This window comes from Phyllostomus discolor, chromosome 1 (genome assembly GCF_004126475.2).
Source record: "Phyllostomus discolor isolate MPI-MPIP mPhyDis1 chromosome 1, mPhyDis1.pri.v3, whole genome shotgun sequence".
Classification (NCBI taxonomy): domain Eukaryota; kingdom Metazoa; phylum Chordata; class Mammalia; order Chiroptera; family Phyllostomidae; genus Phyllostomus; species Phyllostomus discolor.
This window is the reverse complement of record NC_040903.2, coordinates 192,622,548-192,643,970: the sequence shown is the minus strand read 5'-3', so window position 1 is coordinate 192,643,970 and position 21,423 is coordinate 192,622,548. Positions and strand designations below refer to the sequence as shown.

Below are 21,423 nucleotides of genomic sequence, written 5' to 3'. Positions count from 1 at the left end.
TGTAATCAATGGTATCATATCTGGTTTGACAAGATTAAGTCATATAATGGCTAAATCACAGAGGCTCTGGACCTAGTATTACGAGGCATGGCAGATGCTGGAGGTACACGTCACCCAGAAAACGGAACTGTGAGAACATCTACATTTTGAGTGGTGGCACTAGCAGCACCCCGTCCCCACTCAGCTGCTGGAATACACGCTGTGGGTGTACACACTGGGCAGAAACTAGAAGACTCATCTCTGGAGAAACTGAGTAGCCTGTGAGAAAAGTCTTCTAGTTACTGACATTTGATTGTAATCTCTAGTTACTAGTGGAGTAATGAAATCCACTAGTCCAAAAGCCCTGGCCATGTGCTGTGTTGTCAATCCATTTTTTTAAATGTCAAATTTAAATAATGTTGAGTTGTCCAAAAAGTTCGTTTGTTTTTTTCTGTAAGATGGTTCTAGTTGTGCTTAGCTGTGTTGAACTTCATTTTAAACAATTTTGTTAGACTGTGTTATGACAGCTGTCATATCAGCATGCATTTAAAAACAAATCAAAATTAGTGAATTTTTGTATAGCCATTTTAATACTGAAGATGGAACATAATACGCAACATTTTTGGTGTCTTATGTTTTATTATTTCAAGAAAGGTAAAAACACAACTGAAACGCAAAAAGGGATTTATACAGTGAATGGAGAAGGTTCTGTGACTGATCAAATGTGTGTGTCAAAGTGGTTTGTGAAGTTCTGTGCTGGAGATTTCTCACCGGACGACACTCCATGGTCAGGGAGACCAGCTGAAGTCGATAACGATCAAATCGAGACACTAATTGAAAACAATCAACATTCTACCATGAGGGAGAGAGCCAAATACTCAAAATATCCAAATCAATAGTTATTGGTAAAAATGAAAAATGTGTGTTTTATTTTACGAAAAAAAAATCATATGGACTTTTTGGTCAACCCGGCATTTTCTGCATTTTCTAACATTTCATTAAGCATTATTATCTTGGGTATCATCAGGCAAGGCAACTATTTTAAGGCATTTCTGCCCATTACTTGTAACTTATTTGAGAATTAGAATTTTAAAAACAATTATAGTTCACGAGCAGTGACTCTTCCATCCTTCAGCCACTAGGATAAGAAGTACCTGGTTCTCTGTAAGATCCTCAGCATCCCAGTTGCTGCAACGAAGTACAAGGGACTTGTCGAGGGGAAATTTCAAAACAGTCTCAGCAAGCGATTTCAGGCTGAGCCCATTACAGAGCAAATTGTTTCTACAAAACATAAATAAAATCATGTATCAAAAATGGGCAAAGGATGAGAACAGGCAAATTAAAAATATATATAAATAAATGGCCAATAAACAGATGATAGATATTCAATCTCATTAGTCTGCAAATAAGATAAAATTAAAATAATACACAATTTTTTAAATTTATTAGATTGCAAAGATTTAAAATAATTATTTACTATCGGTAGAGCATGAAGAATCATACAGTCTAACCTAAAATCTGTGAACTTTACATGTTTACAACCTTTATAAAAAACAGTTTAACAATAAACAGCAATGAAAATATTGATCATGAAAACTCTGATTCCTAGCCAGACAGCTCAGTTGGTTACAGCATCACCCCAATAGGCCAAGGTTGTGGGTTCTACCCCCAGTCAGGGCAATACAAAAAGCAACCAATGAATGAATAAATAAGTGGAACAACAAATCGATGTCTGTCTGTCTGTCTGTCTGTCTCCCTTCCTCTTTCTCACTAAAATCAATCAATTAAAAAAAAGAGAGAAAGAAAAGTCCTGACCAATGTGGCTCAGTTGGTTGGGGCATCATCCCATAGACTGAAAGGCCACAGGTTCGATTCCTGGGCAGGGCACATGCCTAGGTTGCGGGTTCGGTCCCCAGTCGGGGTGTGTGTAAGAGAATGATCAATATTCCTCTCCCTCTCTCTAAAGTCAATAAACATGTGCTTGGGTGAGGATAAAAAAAGAAAATTCTGATTCAACAATTCTACTTTTAGAAATTCAGCCTAAGGACAAATGTACATAAAACAGTCTTCATTACAGCACTATTTAAAGCAGCAAAGAATTGGGAACAAGCTAAATGTCCATCAGTAGAAGACTTGGTTAAATAGCCATGCAATTAAATTCCACACAGCTATTAAAAATAAGAATGTGGACCTATCTATATTGATGTGAAAAGATATGCATGAGTATTAGTTAAGCAAAAAGAGAATGTGAAGGAAAGCACACATTGTGGTCCCTTTATGTTATCACACATACTACGTAATACATGTTTGGATGTGATTTCAGGTGTGTGATCACAGAGAGGGAAAAAAAGATAACTAGAAAGAAATTAATCAAACGTTAGTGATATCATCTCTGGTTGTGGGATTTGGGATGATTATATTTCCTCTTCCTATTTGTCTGAGTTGGCTACTGTTTGTGTGTTACTTTCAAATTTGAAAAAAAAGATAAGGCTATCTTCACTGAGGGGGTGACAATGCAATAAAACTGAGGAACCTTTCTGCTCTTCAAACACTTTCGGATTAACATAGCTGCAGCGTGGTAAAAAAAGGTTAATTGGTCCCAGGATTGGAGATTCCAAGCAAGAGGTAACTGTGAAATTAAGAACAAGTCTGCCCAAGAAAGCAAAGGCAGAGCTCAATTTCTGGCTTCCAAGAGCGAGACTAGAAGTTTTAGAGCAGGAAGCTTGGAGGTGGAGGTTCACGTCAGTGTTGAGACATGCAGGATTCTCTCATGTACTGTAGGAAATGAAATCATTAAAATGATGAAGAAAAGGAAGTTTTTCCTTACAAAAACAGGCAATAAAGTGAGGGATTTCATCCCCCCTGAGAGAAGTACTGCCTAAAAAGAAAAAAGGTCCAGACACACTTAAGTAAAATACATAAGGTCTGGGATTTGGGAGAGACATAAAACTTTCTTTTGTTTATGAGAAATTAGAAAAGTAATAAACGCTTACTATTTAAAACTGAGACAACAGAGCAGTACAGCGGGGGACGATGACAGCCCTCTACCCCATGCTCCCAAGCCTCAGCAGCATGACTCTGAACAGGGCGTTCTCTATGCACAGTAAGTGAAGACATAGGTAGGTGGAAGGGTGGTTACATAGTTTTATGATACTTGTTTTGTCTCCTGCTCTGCAACTTGCTCTATCACTCAGTGTATCAGAGACTTCCTTTAATGACGGCAAGTACAAACGTAATCACTACCTTCACTGAAGGACAGTACTTACTTTTTAGATATTTAATTCTCTTTAGATCATTAGCCTTTTTTCTTTTTTTAAAGATTTTATTTATTTTTAGAGAGGGGAAGAGAAGGAGAAAGAGAGGGAGAGAAACATTAATGTATGGTTGCCTCTCACACACCCCCTACTGGGGACCTGGCCCACAACCCAGGCTGTGCCCTGACTGGGAATCGAACCTGTGACCCTCATTAGTCTTTTTAGAACATCATATTTGGGCCCTGACCAGTGTGGCTCAGTGCTTCAGCATTGTCCCACAAAGCAAAAGATCACTGGTCCAATCCCTGGTTGGGGCACTTGCCTGGGTTGTAGTCCTAGTCCCCTATTAGAGTCCGTGCAAGAGGCAATCAATTAGTTTCTCTCACACATCAATGTTTCTCCCCCTCTCTTTTTCCCTCCCTTTACCTCGCTCTAAAAATAAATACATGAAGTGTCATATTTGGGAAGGTTTCACATTTCTTGATGACAAATAAAACAAAAGATGCCACCTTTGCCACTTCAAAGTTTTACTAGGAAAGATTCCAAAATCATATACTACAGTCTCTATAATAAATTATCTTCAGTTAACATACAAGACAAATATAAAAAGTATGAAGAAGGCAATATTATCCCCCACAAAAAAATGTGCTCCTCCCTGAAGTCAACTAAAAGTAACAACTTCTTCAGGCAAACATCAGGAATGCCATATAGTTAATAGTGCTAAGTATAATTCTTGCACTAGAATATCACTTTTTCTTTTTTTAACACACGTCTCCAACCAGGGACCCACCCCACAACCCAGGATGTGCCCTGACCAGGAACCAAACCAGTGACCTTTAGGTTCACAGGCTGGCATTCCATCTACTGAGCCACACCAGCCAGGGCTAGAGTGTCACTTTTTTTTATACTATAGTATCAAATTTTTTTTTAGTACTAGAGTGCTCAATAATACAATACTTTTTTAATTTAATGAAATTTCATGAACACTGAAAGGTCTGATAAGTGCTTCATTTTTATTTCTAGGAAAGTTCACGCATGGTAATATGCAGCTTTGGCCCAATTCTTATTCTGACACTTGGCCGTTTGGCATAGAGCCAAACAGAATTCAGAGCGCCACTAATTTCCATAGATCCATAGAGCGGACTGTAACTGCATAGAAAGAGACCTGGAAAAACAAACCAATCATCCAATGATCCTACAAAAACTGGGGGTGACGGTAATAGTTAAAATTTACACAGCATTCTCTGTATTTCAAACACTATTTCTAAGTTCTTTACATGGTTTATCTCATCTAATCCTCACACCAGTCCTCTGAGGCAGGAACATTATGAACTGTACTTCACAGGTGAGAGAACAGAGGAACAGTGAGGTTCGGAAACTTGCCAAAGGCCACGCAGCTGGTCAGTGGCAGTGCTGGGACCCTGACCCACACACGCTGCTCCCGAGTCAGCCCTTGGCCCCTGCACACGCCGCCTCCAGCAACAGAGCAACCGCAGGCACCTCCGGGAGGCGGTGCCAAGGGGGGGAGGGCCTCACGGAAGGCAGCTTCTGCTGTGACATTCCAAACATTTTTAGAGTTCACAATTTTTTACAGTAAATATTTTAATGTACTCCTTGAAAAAAACTGATATTTATTTATGAGAATTTTATTTACATAAGCCAAACTACAAAGCTACAATAAAATTCCATTTTATACTAAAAAACTACGACCAGCATAGATTTCAATCAGGCCTTCTTTTAGTTTATCAAATCCTCCAAACTTTTTTTTTAACCCTCACTCAAGGTTGTGCTTTTAGAGAGAGGAGACGGCAGTGAGGGAGGAGAGAAAGAGAGAAAGGAACATCTCTTGGTTGCTGCCTGTACGCACCCTGACCGGGGACCAAACCCACAACCTTGTGGTACATGGAACAATGCTCCAACCAACTGAGCCATCCTGCCAGGACCAAATGTTTTTTTGTTGTTGTTGTTTATTGATTTGAGAGAGAGAAAAAGTGAAAGAGACATCAACTTGTTCTACTTATTCGCACATTCACTGGTTGATTCTTTATGTGCCCTGACCAAGGATCAAACCAGCAAGCTTGGTGTATCAGGATGATGCTCTAACCAACTGAGCTACCTGTCCAGGGCCACAAATCCTCCAAACGTTTAATATCAGTGTCATATAAGGCAAATGGGTGTGACCGTTTCAGTCCACATAATAAAAATGAGGACCTGTATATATATACAAGAAAAGGTCATTGCAACTCCTTAGAAAAATTTAGAATAGAATTAACATAGAAATAGAATTCCAAGGGAAAGAAAAATCCCTCTTCCTTCCAGTAAAGGATTAAAGCTACCATCATTTTGGCCTAATGCAGGGTTTCCAAACTCACATGCTTTAGGATACATCTCAGTTACAATGGGAAAAGTGGGGGCTCGGGCAAGTTGAACAGAGCATGCTCATCTCAAGGGGACAGGGCTACCGGCCAGCTGTTGCCGTCTGGAACTACTGACCTAATAAAGGCAAATCATCAAATTTTTCAAAAGAAGCCAGAAATACAGACTTTTACATTAAATCTTCTGCATCTAAACTAAATTTTCCAAAACACCATACGGAGAAAACAAAACCAAAAGTAATCAGTGGCCCTCATTTAGCCAGTGGGGCCTTTAGTTTATAAACTGTAGCTTATGGAGAGAGTATATTAAATGTTTCTTTTACAAAGACCAATTCTAGCCCTGGCTGGGTGGCTCAGTTAGTTGAAGCATCGTCCTATACATCAAAAGGCTGCGGGTTCAATCCCTGGTCAGGGCGCATACCTGGGTTGTGGGTTCAATCCCTGGTCATGGTGCATGTGAGAGGCAACTGATCAATGATTCTTCTCTTTCATATCAATGTTTCTCTCGCTCCCTTTCCCTTCCTCTCTCTCTCTAAAATCAATAAACATATCCTCAGGTGAGGATTAAAAAAAGAGAATACTTTTATAAATAAAAATAGAAGTAAAAATAAAAGACCAATTCTAATTAACTAAAGTTTTCTCAGAAGTTGGAATATTTCCTTGAAAATTCGATAGGCATCTCGGAAGCCTCTAGGCTTGTAGTGAATTGTAAATGCTTCATTACTGACTTTTGTTCACTTACAAATCTTGCTACAGTATCTGCCCCACAGCTACAAGAACCCCAGAGCATTCGTACAAACCATACCTCTGCCTCACGGCTAGGTATCGGAGGTCCAGGCACCCTTTAACAACAAGGCCATAATCCTGCAGAAGCTTGCTGGCATCTTCTGAACATCCTACTCCAACTTTTAAAATACTGCCATCTGCCAAAATATTCAATAGTGTTTTTGGTAGTGTTCTTCCGCCACAGATCAGCTTGGGCAGGCGAACCAAGACACAGAAGCCACTTGGGGAGGCCATCTGAAGGAGTGACAGAGGACTGGCTTTGCCTTCCAAATTCACCTGCAACAGAGGGAAAAACAGGGCCACAGTTCACACCCTAGCACAGTACCAAGTCAAATGTGATGTTGTGGCAAAAAAAGTCTGAGTGGAACATCCCTAGCTGCCCAAAGCTGACCGGATTTCGGTTCAAAGCTAAGGGTCAGCATAGACTAAGAAATGTGATGGACTCCGTGAGGCAGCAACTGAAATGAAGGTCACGGAGGGCCCAAACTCCAGAGCTGGAAACATGAGCGGCCCGTGAATAGGGACCAGCTGACGCAGAGGAGACCAGGACACGCACTGGCACAGCCCTGTGAAACACGCCGGTTGTGGCCCTGGCAGGTGGCTCGGTTGTTTGTCTTTCTCCCTTCCCCTTTCTCTAGAAAGAAAAAAGAATCAGTGAACATATCCTCAGGAGAGGATTCACAAAAAAGAAGAAGAAACACGCTGGTTTTAAAAGGCTAATAACGACGACAAGAAAAAGGCTCAGGAGCAGAGTGCCAGCCAATAAACATACTCTTCCACCATCTGGACTCTCTGACACGCGTGCTAGTTAGTGACTGGACTCATTTACCTCGTCATAAAATCTTATTTCTAAAAAGGGGTAGGCAATACAACGCTAATATAAATAAGTGGTACCTGTCATTAGCATAAGGCCTGGCAGTACAAAATACTTTCCCAGCATTTTATGGCCACAAATGTTGGTCACACAAGAAAAAAATACATATACTGAGGATAAGCTAAAATCCTTAGACCTTAAGAGATGAAAATAACTTTGTATATTAACTAGTCTAGTTTTAATCTTTTAAAAAAATTTTCTGTTCTTTTTAAAAGAAAATCCTCACCCCAGGATATGTTTATTGATTTTAGAGAGAAAGGAAGGGAGAGAGAGGGAGAACATCAATGGGAGAGACACACATGGATCGGCGGCCTCTCCTACACACCCCGACCAGGGACCAAACCCACAACCCAGGTATGTACCCTGACCGGAAAGCGAAACTGACAACTCTTGGTGTACAGGATGACACTCCAACCAACTGAGCCACCCAGCCAGGGCTAATTTTAGTATTCAATTACAGTTTACAGACAATATTATTCTGTATTAGTTTTAGAAGTATAGTTCTAATCTTTTTGAGATAATAGATAAGTTAGAGAAAATGCTAAAAGCTAAGGAAGTTATCCCCAGAAATTTCTACATATAAAATTGACATCAGGTAAAGGTTCCCTATAAGGTACCCAATAAATCCCAATCCTCACTTACAAAAAGAAGAAATTTAAGCCCAATTTAAGGTCAAGCAGTTTGCTTATACATGGAGAGAGAATGGCAAAGGCAGGACTAGAACCTAAACTTCCCAATCTCTAGAACAGTATTTTTCAACTAAGACTGGCTTTGCACACACACACATACCCAGGACGTTCAGCAACGTCTGAGAAATGCTGGTGTCACAACCCAGGGGCGAGGGCACCGATGTCTCGAGGCCAGAATGCCGATAAACACCATGCCACGTACAGGATCACCCCCCACAACAACAGATCATCCGCCCAGAACGTTAGCAGTGGAGAGCCCTGTGCCAGGCAACTCGGTTCTCTCACGACCGCAGTGCCAGTGTGCTAGGCACTGCACCAGGCGTCACGGGGTATGAAGTTGTGTAAGAGAGGGAACCTGCCTTATGGATTACAACCTCTTAGATAGAGTACAACACACCCAAGCTTACACCTTTAGAAACCACACAGTAAATACCAAAGGAGTGGCTTAAACAAAATGTTATGTGTAATCCAGGGAGGGATATTTTATTGTTGAGGTGAACAATATCACAGAGAAGAAACAACCAGCATCTCAAAGAACTGCTGTTAAAAGCAAAATTCAGGAGGGCCTTTGCCCTCAACTTCAATGCTAAGTAAACCATGGTTTAACTCACAAAAGCCTTGGGATTTCCCTTCTCAGGCGCTGTTTTATCAATGAGAGCTACTTCCATACCCTCAAATGAAAGCAAGCCAGTTTGATCTTTCATATGTCTACTTCTTGGGGCTCAGCCAGGGTCAAAAAGACCTACAAGAAACTGACTAATGGGTCTGTTCTCTAATAATTCATCTGGATGTGGCCAAATTGCCTTTTTTTATTGAGTAATTCCCTCCTCCTGTAATACCAGCTCTAATAAAAAGCTACAAATCTCCACTTCTAACATTTAGCCTGCTAATGTGACGCAATACTCACTGTGAATTCCTAACACTGAATCTCTGCACGTCTTTCCAGTGAGGTTCCACCGTCTAACATACGTTAAGTAATTAACTAGATAGGTGGGCAGGGAGGTAAGTTGTCTTTATAATATTGTTTCTGGACTGTGCTTAAGATCCAGTGTATTACAACTCAGGCTTTCTCCTAGAAATCCAAATGATTATGATTGGCACAGGTACCCAATTTATGCTAAATGTGTAATTGAAAGAATAATGCCTCTATCAGAGGCAATCTGGCTTAATTAACAAGATATCCAATCTTTATTTCTCACATATTTACCCCTTTTGCTTTCCAACATATTTTTGTCTTGGTATCATTTACTACTCATGGAAAACAATGGAACCCTTAATGAGAAAAGCCATATTTTTAACTTTATTAGCACTATTTAATTCAGTAGTCTATTTTTTTTATTGGTCAGCTCATAAAAAATGTTTGGGACATAAACAACATATATGCATATGTATTTATAAATTACATGTATATAGAGTTCTGTACTAATGTATTACAGACATTACATTACTATATATACGAAAATAAAAATTTTAAGTGAATTATGCCATCAGTCACTACAGACAAAATTTCTAACTCTTTTTTCCATGTTTCAGTGATTCACTTAGCACTGGTTTAGAAATCCTCTTTCCTGAGGGTCAGTGGCTAATCCATTTTAGCTTCAGGGTTCTTTTTTTCCAATAAAGCACTGCAGCCCTGGCTGGGCGGGCCAGTTGGTTGGACTGTAGTCCCGGACACCGAAAGGCTGCAGGGCAGGGCACATACCTGGGTTGTGGGTTCAGGGTGTGTAGGGGAAGCAACTGATCAAAGTTTCTCTCTCACATCAATGATTGCCCCCCTCCTTTCCTCTCTCTAAAATCAATAAACAAATCTTCAGGTGAATATTTAAAATAAATAAAATTAAGCACTGCATATTTATTGCAAACAACATATAATTATACAAAAATAAAAAACATATCTAAACTTCACAACCCAGAAATAACAACCACTGTTAACATTTTTCCTCCACTGATATTTTTTCCTCCAGGCTTGTTCTCTTTGCATCTAAAAATACTTTTATTTTTAACATATTTATGGTTATATGCTATGTAGTATTAACTTTTTAATATCTTTTTTTAAGATTTTTTAAAAAGATTTTATTTATTTATTTTTAGAGAGGGAAGGGAGGGAGAAAGAGAGAGAGAAACATCAATGTGCGGTTGCTGGGGGCCGTGGTCTGCAACCCAGGCATGTGCCCTGACTGGGAATCAAACCTGTGATGCTTTGGTTCACAGCTACGCTAGCCAGGGCTTATGTAGTATTAATTTTTATATTTTATTTTCTCTTATGCTTTTATGTGATACATTGAAATGATGTATGATTTGTATATAACTTATAAAGCACAAATAATATAAAGAACACCTGGAAAATTACTCTAACCTTTATGCAGAATTTTTTTATTTTTCATTATCAGCCAAGAACATTTTTTCATTGCTTTTAGAGAGAGAGGAAGGGAGAGATACATTGATGCCTTCCCATATGACCAGGGATCAAACCCACAATTCTTTGGGATGATGCCCCAACCAACAGACAATGCTCCAACCAACTGAACCACATGGGCTAGTGCTATGCAGGATTCTTAAAAGTCCAGAGTTGATTAATTTCTCTAAAGCCAGTGATTCTTTAAATGACCCCATGATGGCAGCAGAGAGTAAAGACTGATCTGGTACCATGTGGGCTAGAACAGGTTAACTAAGGAGCACCCCTAGTCTGTGGCATTTATGTATCAGTTAAATTTAGACCAGGACTCTGAGACAGGAATGAGCTTGTCCCATTCAAGCAACAGAATGAAGGCCCAATGAGGCTGGAAATTAATGAGAAGGATGGGAAGAGACTAGAAGGAGAAAAATTCAGATGTGAGAGAGGCCAGAGCATATAAGTCCTTAAAAACATGTAAATAATTAAGACATCTTGATTTTATTTGAAGCCGCAGAAGGGTTTTAAGCAGAGGACTGACACGATCTGATTTGCATTTTAAAAAGATGGCTTTGGTATGGAGAAGGGATTGCAGGGACACAAGAGTCCAAGCAGGAAGGCCAGTCAGGAGGCTATTGCAAAGATCCAGCCCTGGCTGGTGTGCCTCAGTGGATCAAGTGCCACCCTGCGAACCAAAGGGTAGCTGGTTCAATTCCCAGTCAGGACACATGCCTTGGTTGCGGGCCAGGTCCCTAGTGGGGGGCACACAAGAGGCAACCACATATTGATGTTTCTCTCTCTTTCTCCTTCCCTTCCCTCTGTCTAAAAATAAGTAAAATCTTTAAAATAAAAAATAAAACAGAAAACGTTTAAAAAAAAAGATCCAGGCGAGAAATACTTGAGGCTTGAACTAGAGATACAGAGTGAATGAATGCAAACTCTATTTTTTTTAACTTTTTAAAAAAGATTTTATTTATTTATTTTTAGAGAGGGAAGGGAGGGAGAAAGAGAGAGAAACATCAATGTGCGATTGCTGGGGGCCATGGCCTGCAACCCAGGCGTGTGTCCTGACTGGGAATCGAACCTGCAATGCTTTGGTTCGCAGCCCAAGCTCAATCCACTGAGCTACGCCAGCCAGGTGCAAAATCTATTTTAGAGACAGCACTGGTAATACTTCCTAAATGGGAAGGAAAGCGTTAATGGTGAGGAAAGGAAGCAGACCTCTGGCAAGCCTGAAGCCTGGGCCTGCAGCAGGATGCTCTTGGGAAAATGACCTTCACTTCATTCAGTATTTATTGCACCAATTATTTGTACCTGTTAAGCAAGGAAATCTATAGCCAGATACTCCAGAAAAAAATCAGGCATGAGTCATGGACCAGGAGCATATTTAATATCTCCATCCTCATATCCCCAAAAGAAAGGCAAAATAATAGCTGCTAAAACATAGCAGAAATCCTATTTTGTACGGGGGATTTATCCACAGTTGTGTATCATCATGGGTAACTCAAGGGGATCTGGAAACCCCTACCACTATCTGGTAGTGTGCTGTGTCATTTCCTGATTTCTATAAACATTTCTTTGAATTTCCATACACAGAGTCTGGCAGAAGTTAACACCTGCTTGGGTATATGGCTGGTAGTATAATAATATGGGCATAATAATTTAAAGTTTTAATTTGAACATTTCACCTAAAATGTCATATGATGTGCTTGAGTGTGATGTTGTTATGTTATAGAATTACATGCTTATGATTTTGTAAATAAAGAGGGGCGTTATTTGTGCCAGACCCTGTATTTTGCTGTTAAAGTAACATAACGTACTATTATATATATAACTGCCGGTTTGTGTCTTGACTTTCAATCATCTCTCTTCTGCTGGACAACCCTTAGGGCAAGGATGTATCCCTAATCTTAATCTTAAAGGCAGAGAAGACTAGGGATAATAGGCCTGGGAGAAAAGTCAAGTTCTGCTAGGAATGTGTTAAGTTTGAGATGACTATTAGACATTCCAGGGGAAATGTAAAGTAGACGGGGATACATTTAATAAGAGGCTGGAGATTACAAAAAATTAAAAACAGAACTATCAGACAACCCAGCAATTCCACTTTTGGGTATTTATTCCAAAGAAAACAAAAACACTCATTCAAAAAGATAAATGTATCACTATGCTTACTGCAGCATTATTTACAATTTGCCAAGATATGGAAGCAAGTTGTCCATTGATAGATGAATGTTTATAGATGTGACAGATGTATCTGTGTATGATACATACACATGCAATAGACTCAGCAATAAAAAAGAATGACATCTTGCCATTTGTGACACCACGGATGGATCTAGAAGGTATTATTATGCTAAGTGAAGTCAAGTCAAAGACAAAATACTGTATGACTTGACTTCATGTGGAATTTAAACAAAAAACAGCCCTGGCTGAGGTAGCTCAGTGGATTGAGCACAGGCCTGTGAACCAAAGCATCGCCAGTTTGATTCCCAGTCAGGGCACATGCCTAGGTTGCAGGCCATATCCTCAGAATGGGGTGTGCTAGAGGCAACCACACACTAATGTTTCACTCCCTCTCTTTCCCCTTCCCTTCCCCATCTCTCTAAAACAAACAAACAAACAAATAAATAAAAATATTTTTAAAAATGAATAAACAAAAAACAAAACAAAAACAGACTCAACAGGTACAGTGAACAAACTGATGAGCTGATCCTGACCTTCACCCTCTGTTTTCGGTGGGGGAGATGAATGGGAGGAAGACAAGTCTGGGGGAACTCTGCTACACCCTGAACGCGGCCAAGGTGCCGGCCAACACCAAGGTGGTTTGCGCACTCCCCACCACCCACACTGACTTCAGCAGGCAGAAGCTAGATCCCGAGTCGGCTCCGGCTGCCCAGAACTGCTACAAAGTGACTAATGGCGCCTTCCCTGGGGAGATCAACCCAGGGTGATCAAAGACTATGGAGCCACGTGGGTAGTGTAGTCCTGGGGCACTCGGACAGAAGGCACATCTTTGGGGAGTCAGATGAGCTGACTAGGCAAAAAGTGGCACATGCCCTGGCCAAGAGACTTGGAGCGATCACCTGCATTGGGGAGAAGCTAGATGAGAGAGAAGCTGGCATCACTGAGAAGGTCATTTTCGAACAAACCAAGGTCATTGTAGACAACATGAAGGACTGGAGCAAGGTTGTTCTGGCCTATGAGGCTGTGTGGGCCATTGGTATAGTCAAGAATGCAACAACCCAACAGGCCCAGGAAGTGCAAGAAAAGCTCTGGGGGTGGCGTAAGGCCAATGGCTCTGATGCAGTGGCTCAGAGCGCCCACATCATTTATGAAGGTTCTGACTGCGGCAACCTGCAAGGAGCTGGCAAGCCAGCCCGATGCAGATGGCTTCCTTGTGGGTGGTGCGTCCCTCGAGCCTGCATTCGAGCACATCATCAATGCCAAATAAGCCCCAACCGTCTCCCCTACTCCTCCTGCTATGCTAAATTCCACGAAGCTTAGATGCCCAGTAACTGCTCTCCCCCACCCACACATGCTTCTGAGGGTATCACCTGCCCCTTCTTGTGGCCTAATCCAAACTGTACTCCTTTACCATTTGCATCTTACTTTGTAATGGCTGGGACAAGGCCAGTCCCTTCTCCACTTACTATAATAATTGGAATGAAACATGTCACCAAAGTGGCTTCTCCTTGGCTGAGAAGTGGAAGGGGTGGAGTTTGCTTGTGGGTCCCCTTCACTTTCCCCAGTGAAGGCAGGAAAGAGAAGCCATCCTCCTCCTCCATCTCGCACCATGGGGCCAGGGGCCAGGAGAGAGCCCTGTCCTCCCCTCAGAAGTCAGGGGTTTGGTTCTCAGCCCTGGTGCCAAGGCTTGTGTGTGCTGTGTATGTGAGCAGTCCTACCTGGGGGGTGAGGGGGGATAAACACCTGGCACCAAAAAACAAAGCAAAAAAACCCCAAAACCAAAACCTGATGATTGCCAGTGGCAACAGGGGTGGGAGGATGGATGAAAAGAGGGAAGGGGAATGAGAGGCACAAAATCCCAGTTATAAAACAAATATGCCACAGAGATGCAGTGCACAGCACAGGAATATAATCAATGATATCGTAATAACTTTGCATGGTGTCACTGTAAGGTATATAATAGTACACCCACTATACTTTAATTTAAAGATTTTAAAAATAGCAAAAGGTTGCTGGCTCGATCCTGGTCAGGGCATATCCCTGGGCTGCAGGTTCCGTCCCCAGAGTGCGTGCTGAAGGCAACCAGTCAATGTTTCTCTCCCACACTGAGACTTCCCACCCTCTCTTTCTACCTCCCTTCCCCTTTCTCTAGAATAAAAAATATTTTTTAAAAAATGTAAAAAATAAAATAATCAATTCTCAAAAAAAAAAAAAAGGTGTGAATCACTTAGAGAAGTAATGCAGATCAGAGGCCATAAACTCGTGGTCCATGGGCCCATCTGCTGACACACAGACGTGTTTAACTTTTTTTTTGTCTCCACATATTTAAAAACTTGTGCCAGAATGTTAAAATTAGTAGAGTTCACATTTTTGAAAATCCATATTCCAAGTTTCTCTTTAAAGAACTGAACAATCTGGCAACACTTGGCTTGAACTGTACAGCAGCTTCACCATAATGTCTTATCAACACTGAAGCCGACTATCATTCTCCATTTATCCCTGTCTTTGTACACCACCATTTTCTAATACAAAGAAGTATTTTTTAGGATCCGTGTCTCTCTCCAAATTAGGAAAATGAGAGATAGACCACAGAAGCCTTGTGTTTAAAGAAAAAAGGCAGGAAGCATACTTCTTTGAAATTTAAGAATAATCCTATGCATCCAAAATATAATAGCTCTACATCATTCATTAGCATGTCCTATCTGGAGCTCATAGGCATCTGAATTTGCAAACCCTGGGGTCGAGACAGAAGAGACCAAGCCTGAGTCATGTCAATATTTATGTGTCTGGTGGAAAAGAGATCAGAAAAGGGAAACGAGGAAAGAGCACTAAGATAGGAAACAGGAGACTGTGAAGGTGTGAAGACTCAGAAGAGAATGTCTTCTGTAGGAATTGCGCACATGTTTTTGAGAGCTAGAATAATAGAGTCCAAATAAATGTCCACTGGGTCAGAAAACAAGAAAGCCCCCAACCTGATCGGTCTCAGTGGAGTGCAATGGTAGGCTGCCATTAAAGTAGACTAAGGAATAAATAGGGACCAGCAAACTATGCCCAAGAGACTAGAAGAAAAGAACAGAGAAAGAGCAGAAATCAATGAAATAAAACATACACAATAAAGATCAAAAAAGTCAAAAGTTGGGTCTTTGAAGAGACTAATAAAATTGATAAACCCACAGAAAGAGTAATGAAGAAAAAAGAGAGAAGCACAAAGAAGCAAGAATGTCAAGAATGTCAAGAATGAAAAAGAAGCCATCCCTACATAACCATCAGATAGGGGAAAAAACTGTCGGTGGATACTGTAAACAAGTTTATGCCTGTAGCTTACAGTTTTGATAAGACAGATTTAGATGAAAAATATAATTTATCAACACAGACGTGGAGAAATAAAAAATATGAATAGCCTGAAACTATTTTAAAAATTGTATCCATAATGTAAAAATTTCCCTTAGAAGAAAACTCCAGATGGCTTCACTAGATTCTAATCAAACATGTAAGGAAAGGAAAGTATAACCTTACATAAACTCTTCCAGAGAACACAAAGATGAGGAACAGCCCTACTCGTACGAGGCCAGCCTAACCTTCTTGTCCAGTTTTGACAAGGTCATTTCCAGGAAGAAAAATGATAAGCTAACATCACTCAAACAGATTTTTAAAAAAATTCTCTAAAAATCATTAGCAAAATAAATTCGATGTATAAAGAGAATATAACACCATCACCAAGTTAGATTTATTCTAGGAATTCAAAAGTCAATGTATTTCACAACAACAGAATAAAGGAGAAAAACTACCAGTCATCTCTAGAAATGCAGAAAAGGCACTTGAAAAAATTCAACCATCTATGATTTCTTTTTAAAAAAACACCTCTTAACAAACCAAGCATAGAACTGAATGTATTTAATCTAGTAAAGGGATCTACGAACAAACCCATTCCAGATACGTAATACAAAAATGCTGAAAGCTGTCATTCTGAGACAGGGAATGAGGCAAGGACGCCTGGCTGTTACCTCCTCTGCTGAGCACTACACTGCAACCAGCGCCAGCACGTCAAGGCAAGAAAAGAAAAAGTGTAAGGACTAGAAGGAAATAATATTGTTACATCACAGATGACATAATAGTGTACACAGGAATCCAGAAGAAGTGAGTTTAGTAAGGTTCCTTAATGTAAGAAAAATATAAAAATCGACTACATTTCTATATACCAGGAAGAAACACAAACATTTTTAGGTCTTAATTTATAATACAATAAAAAAATCACTCTGGCTGGTGTGGCTAAGTAGTTGAGTGCTGGCCTGTGAATCAAAGGGTTGCCAGTTCGATTCCCAGTAAGGACACATGCCTGGGGTGCGGGCCGGGTCCCCAGTAGGGGGTGCAAAAGAGGCAAGCACCCATTGATGTTTCTGTCCCTCTTTTTCACACTCCCTTCCCCTCTCTAAAAAATAAGTAAATAAAATTTTTAAATAAGTAAATAACAATTTAAAAATTATGTTTTCAAAATCGGCTCAGTCGAGTTGTCAGTACTCTGTGGCATTAGAATATTGTTGCCTGTCAGCCTGTTTGTGCAGGTGCCGACAGACAGGGCCTGGAACAACTCTTCCCGACAAGCAACCCAAAGCTCAGGGTCCTACCTCACCCAGCCTGGGCAGGGTTGTTCCCAGCAGAGCAATCAGCCCAATGGACGGCAGAGTTACGGTGGCTACAGCCAGTCAGGGGGCACTTCAGGCTATGGACAGACCCCAAACACAGGCTATGGCACTCAGTCAGTTCCACAGGGATATGGCTCAGCTGGTGGCTATGGTAGTGGCCAGAGTCCTCAGACATCTTATGGGCAGCAGTCCTGCCCTGAAAATGGCCAGCAGCCAGCTCCTAGCAGCACCTAGGAAGTTAACGGTAGCAGTTCTCAGAGCAGCAACTAGGTGCAGCCTGAGTGGGGCTGTGATCAGCAGCCTGGCTATGGTAAACAGAGCTGAGCAATGGACAGCAACAAAGCTCCTGCGATCCTCCTCAGGGCTACGGACAGCAGAACAGTGTAACCATAGCGGCAGAGGTGGTGGAGGGGGTGCTGAGAGCAACTGTGGCCAGGATCAGTGCTCCATGGCTGGAGGCAGCAGTGGCAGAGGTGATGGAGATCAGAATCAGAGTGGTGGTGGTGGTGGCAGTGACTACGGGAGAGGCCAGCAGGACCGTGGGGGATGAGGCCTGGGCGGCGGTTACAACCACAGCAGTAGTGGCTTTGAACCCCAAGGTCATGGAGGTGGCTGTGGAGCCAGACATGGCATGGGAAGAAGTGACCATCGTAGCTTCAACAGATTTGGTGGCCCTGGGGACCAAGGATCACATCATGACTCTAAACAGGATAATTCGGATACCACCATCTTCATACAAGGCCTGGACGAGAATGGTACAACTGAGCCTGTGGCCAGTTACTTCAAGCAGATGGGTGTAATAAGGACAAAAAGGAAAAGAGAGCAGCCCATGATTAAACTGTACACACACAGGGATGGGGCAAGCTGCAGGGAGAGCAGCAGTATCATTTGATGGCCCACCTTCTGCTAAAGCAGCTATTGAGGGTTTGATGGCAAACGATTCTCTGGGAATCCTTTCAAGGTCTCATTTGCTACTCAGTGAGCAGATTTCAACCAGGATGGTGGCAATGGTCACGGAGGCTGAGGGCGAGGAAGACCCATGGACCGTGGAGGCTATGGAGGTAATGGCAGTGGTGGCGGTGGCTGGGAAGGATTCCTAGTGGAGATGGTGGCAGCGGAGGGCAGCAGCAAGCTGGGGACTAGAAGTGTCCTACTCCTACATGTGAGAACGTGAACTTCTCTTAGAGGAACGAATGCAACCACTGTAAGGCCCCTAGACGAGACGGCCCAGGAGGCGGCCCAGGAGGCTGTAGTATGGGGGGCAGCTGTGGAGATGATTGTCGTGGTGGCAGAGGAGGCTATGATCAGGGCAGCTACTGAGTACAAAGCAGGGACCATCAGGGCTGCCAAGGGGGCTGGGGTGGTGGGGACAGAAGTGGCTCTGCCCCTGGCAAGATGGGCTCCAGGGGTGACCCCAGACAGGACTACAGGGAGAGGCTATATTAGCCTGTGAGGTTCTGGAACAGCTTTTCTTTTAAACCCAGTGTTACCCTCATTATTTTGTAACCTTCCAACTCCTGATTTTCCACAGGTTTTTTTGTGTCGGACAATGTAATTGAAACCATATCTCTGGTTCCCATTAAAACCATCATTTTAATAAAAAAAAAAAGAATAAAAACATCACAGACACTATAAATGCACCATTAAGAGAAATTAAAGATCTAAATTAATACTTAGACTAAAAAACCCATTATTATAAAGAAGTCAACTCCCCATAAACTGATTTACTGCTCTAATGCAATGTGCAAATTAAAACCACAATGAAATATTTCTACACATGCATCAGGATGACTAAAATTCAAAAATCTGATAGCACCAAATATTGAAGAGGATGTAAGACAAAGCGATTCTCATATAGTCTTGGTGGGAGGTTAAATTAGTAGAACCGCTTCTGAAAACAGGCACACAGCCTGTCGCTCTCTGGGGCCGGAGGGGGCAGTGCCCGGCCTGGCTGAGTTCGGAGCTGCAGCAGGAGCAGCACTAGCCGGAGCCTAGAGATGCCCCTCAGAGGCCCCTGCAGTTCCCTGGAGAGGTAAGGGGGCCGCTCCCCACTCCCTGGGAGAGGAAAGCTTCCAGTCTGGCTCCCAGCTCTGTGGCCAGGCCTGCCAGGCTCCTGCTTTACTGTAGCTCTTTCCTTCTCCTGAATCCCTTATCTCTGAGTTTCCATGACATCCTCGGGTCCCCTCCTCCCCATTTCCCTTGCTCCTTGCTATTTCTAATCTCCAGTCACAGTGCCTGGCAGATCTTCAGAGCTGACTCACAATGTCCTTAAAAAAGTTGATCTCCCCCAGTGGGCTCTAGGCCAGGACACCCATGAATTCCCACACCGTCATGGACACCAGGGTTTCTGATAGGCGCTGTGGCCATGTCCCCTGCTAGCCCCACTGTGGCCTTAGCAAGTCTGGGTGGGGGTGGGGGAGCTGGTAGTGAAACCCTGTCCCCAAGACTGGGTTTTCTCTTCTTTCACACCTTCCCTCTGAGAAGAGGTAAGGGTCCAGATAGCAGGCGGGGCCCTGGTCAAAGTGGTCTTACAGCTGTAGGCAGGCACAGCCACGCCCTCTCCTGGAAGAGCCTAGCCCAGTGGGGACAGGAGCCCTGTGTCCCTGGTGCTAAATGCTCTCTTCCCTTTGGGCCACTGTGGGTGGGAACTCCTTTCTGGCCAGACCACGAGGGTCTAAAGCAATAATGGAACCTCAGCAGTGCCAGTACGGACTGGGTTCTTGGTTTATCAGCTTTTCCATTTCCTTTTATTTTAAAAATAAATTAGCCCTGGCTGGTAGCTCAGTGGATTGAGCATGGGCTGCAAACCAAAGGGTTGCCAGTTCAATTCCCAGTCAGGGTATATGCCTGGGTTGCAGGCCAGGTCACCAGTGGGGGCCACGTGAGAGGCAACCACACACTGACGTTTCTCTCCCTCTTTCTCCCTCCCTTCCCCTCTCTCAAAAATAAATAAATTATTTAAAAAAAAAATAAAACAAAAATAGAAATAAAAATAAATTAACAAGCACCTGGATATTGTAGGGAGGGTCATGGGGCATCAAACCCACCACCCAGGGCTGGTGGCAGTGGTGGGGAGGGGAACTCAGGATCATCATCACCTCCCATGGAGTCCCACTGTGAGGGGGTCCCTCTTTCCAGCTGGACTTCTCGGCCCATTTGACCAGAACTCAGGTCCAGAACCTGGGCCTGTCCCCACCCCGGCTCTCCCTGAGCTCCCTGGTCTTGGGCCATCTGGGGGTGAGTGGCTGGAGAGATGAGACGACCCCAGGGCTGGGATCAGAGCCCAGGTCTCCGACATTGGCACATGCTGCCACAGTCCCCTCACAGCAGTGGCAGAATGGCTGCGCCCAGGCCTGTGGGCCGCTGACATCTGCTCATGTGTGGCCACTCCACAGCTGCAAGGTAGACCGCAGATGGGTGAGTGAGAAGAGTAGGGGGAATGAAGTCAGGCCACTGTTAAAAAAACAAACAAAAACCAACTGGAAACAATGCATATTCTCATTCACTAATGAAGGTAAGTTAGTTAAAACCACCTTAGGAACAATTGGGCATTACCTACAAAAATGTAAAAGACGTATGTACAAACTCCAAGACCCAGGACCCCACTCAGATAAACATGCCCAGCAACGCTGAATGCAGCGGTCTTTGTAAGAGCCCCGCACTGCGATCAACCCAAATGTCCACCAGCATTTGGACAGATAAATAAGGGGTGACATTACTTACACAGTGGATGACTGTGCAGCAGTGAGTGACAGTCACAAACCACACAGGTAAATCTCACAGACACAGAGCTGGGAGAAAGAAGCCAGACACAAAAGAATACATACTTGATGGTTCAGTTACATTAAATTTAAAAAGAAGGAACAACCGTATTACAGCGCATGCTTGAGTAGTAAAAGTATAAAGAAAAACAAGAAAGTAAATACCAGGAAATCAGGACAATGGCAACCCTTAGAGGGGACGAGGGAACCCTGACTATAACGGGCCACAAGGGGGACTTCTGGGGTAGTAGCAATTTTGCTCTTGACCTAGTTTTAGAATACACAGCTGTTATCTAGAAAAACCATTTCACTGTTTATTTTTGTTTCAGGTATTTTTCTTGATATGTTTTATTTCACAATAAAAAAAGGTTAAAAAAAAAAGACTAAGGAAACAAGTTAAACAGCAGCTTAGACAAAGCCAAAGAAAGAAAAATGGAACTGTAAAAAAGGCCCAAAGAAATTGTGCGTATCCTTTACTAAGAATAG

The 21,423-nt window shown here is 42.4% G+C and overlaps 1 protein-coding gene, 1 long non-coding RNA gene and 1 pseudogene across 4 annotated transcripts in view; 2 read left to right on the top strand and 1 right to left on the bottom strand.

The window, feature by feature from the left end:
- The window catches only part of EXD2 (exonuclease 3'-5' domain containing 2), a 42,381-nt gene that overhangs the window by 11,530 nt on the left and 9,428 nt on the right, over nt 1–21,423 (bottom strand). For all 3 annotated transcript variants that reach the window (XM_036011321.1, XM_036011325.1, XM_028506522.2), the window contains exons 4-5: nt 6,414–6,670; nt 1,134–1,260 (exon numbers count right to left, since the gene is read on the bottom strand). In XM_036011321.1, coding sequence (XP_035867214.1) covers nt 1,134–1,260; nt 6,414–6,670 — 384 coding nt within the window. The remainder of the gene's footprint in view (nt 1–1,133; nt 1,261–6,413; nt 6,671–21,423) is intronic.
- LOC114492311 lies at nt 13,094–13,980 on the top strand (annotated as a pseudogene).
- LOC118497358 lies at nt 15,847–19,953 on the top strand. The gene is made up of 3 exons (XR_004899883.1): nt 15,847–15,859; nt 17,964–17,970; nt 19,721–19,953. It is a non-coding gene; the product is annotated as an uncharacterized LOC118497358 (long non-coding RNA).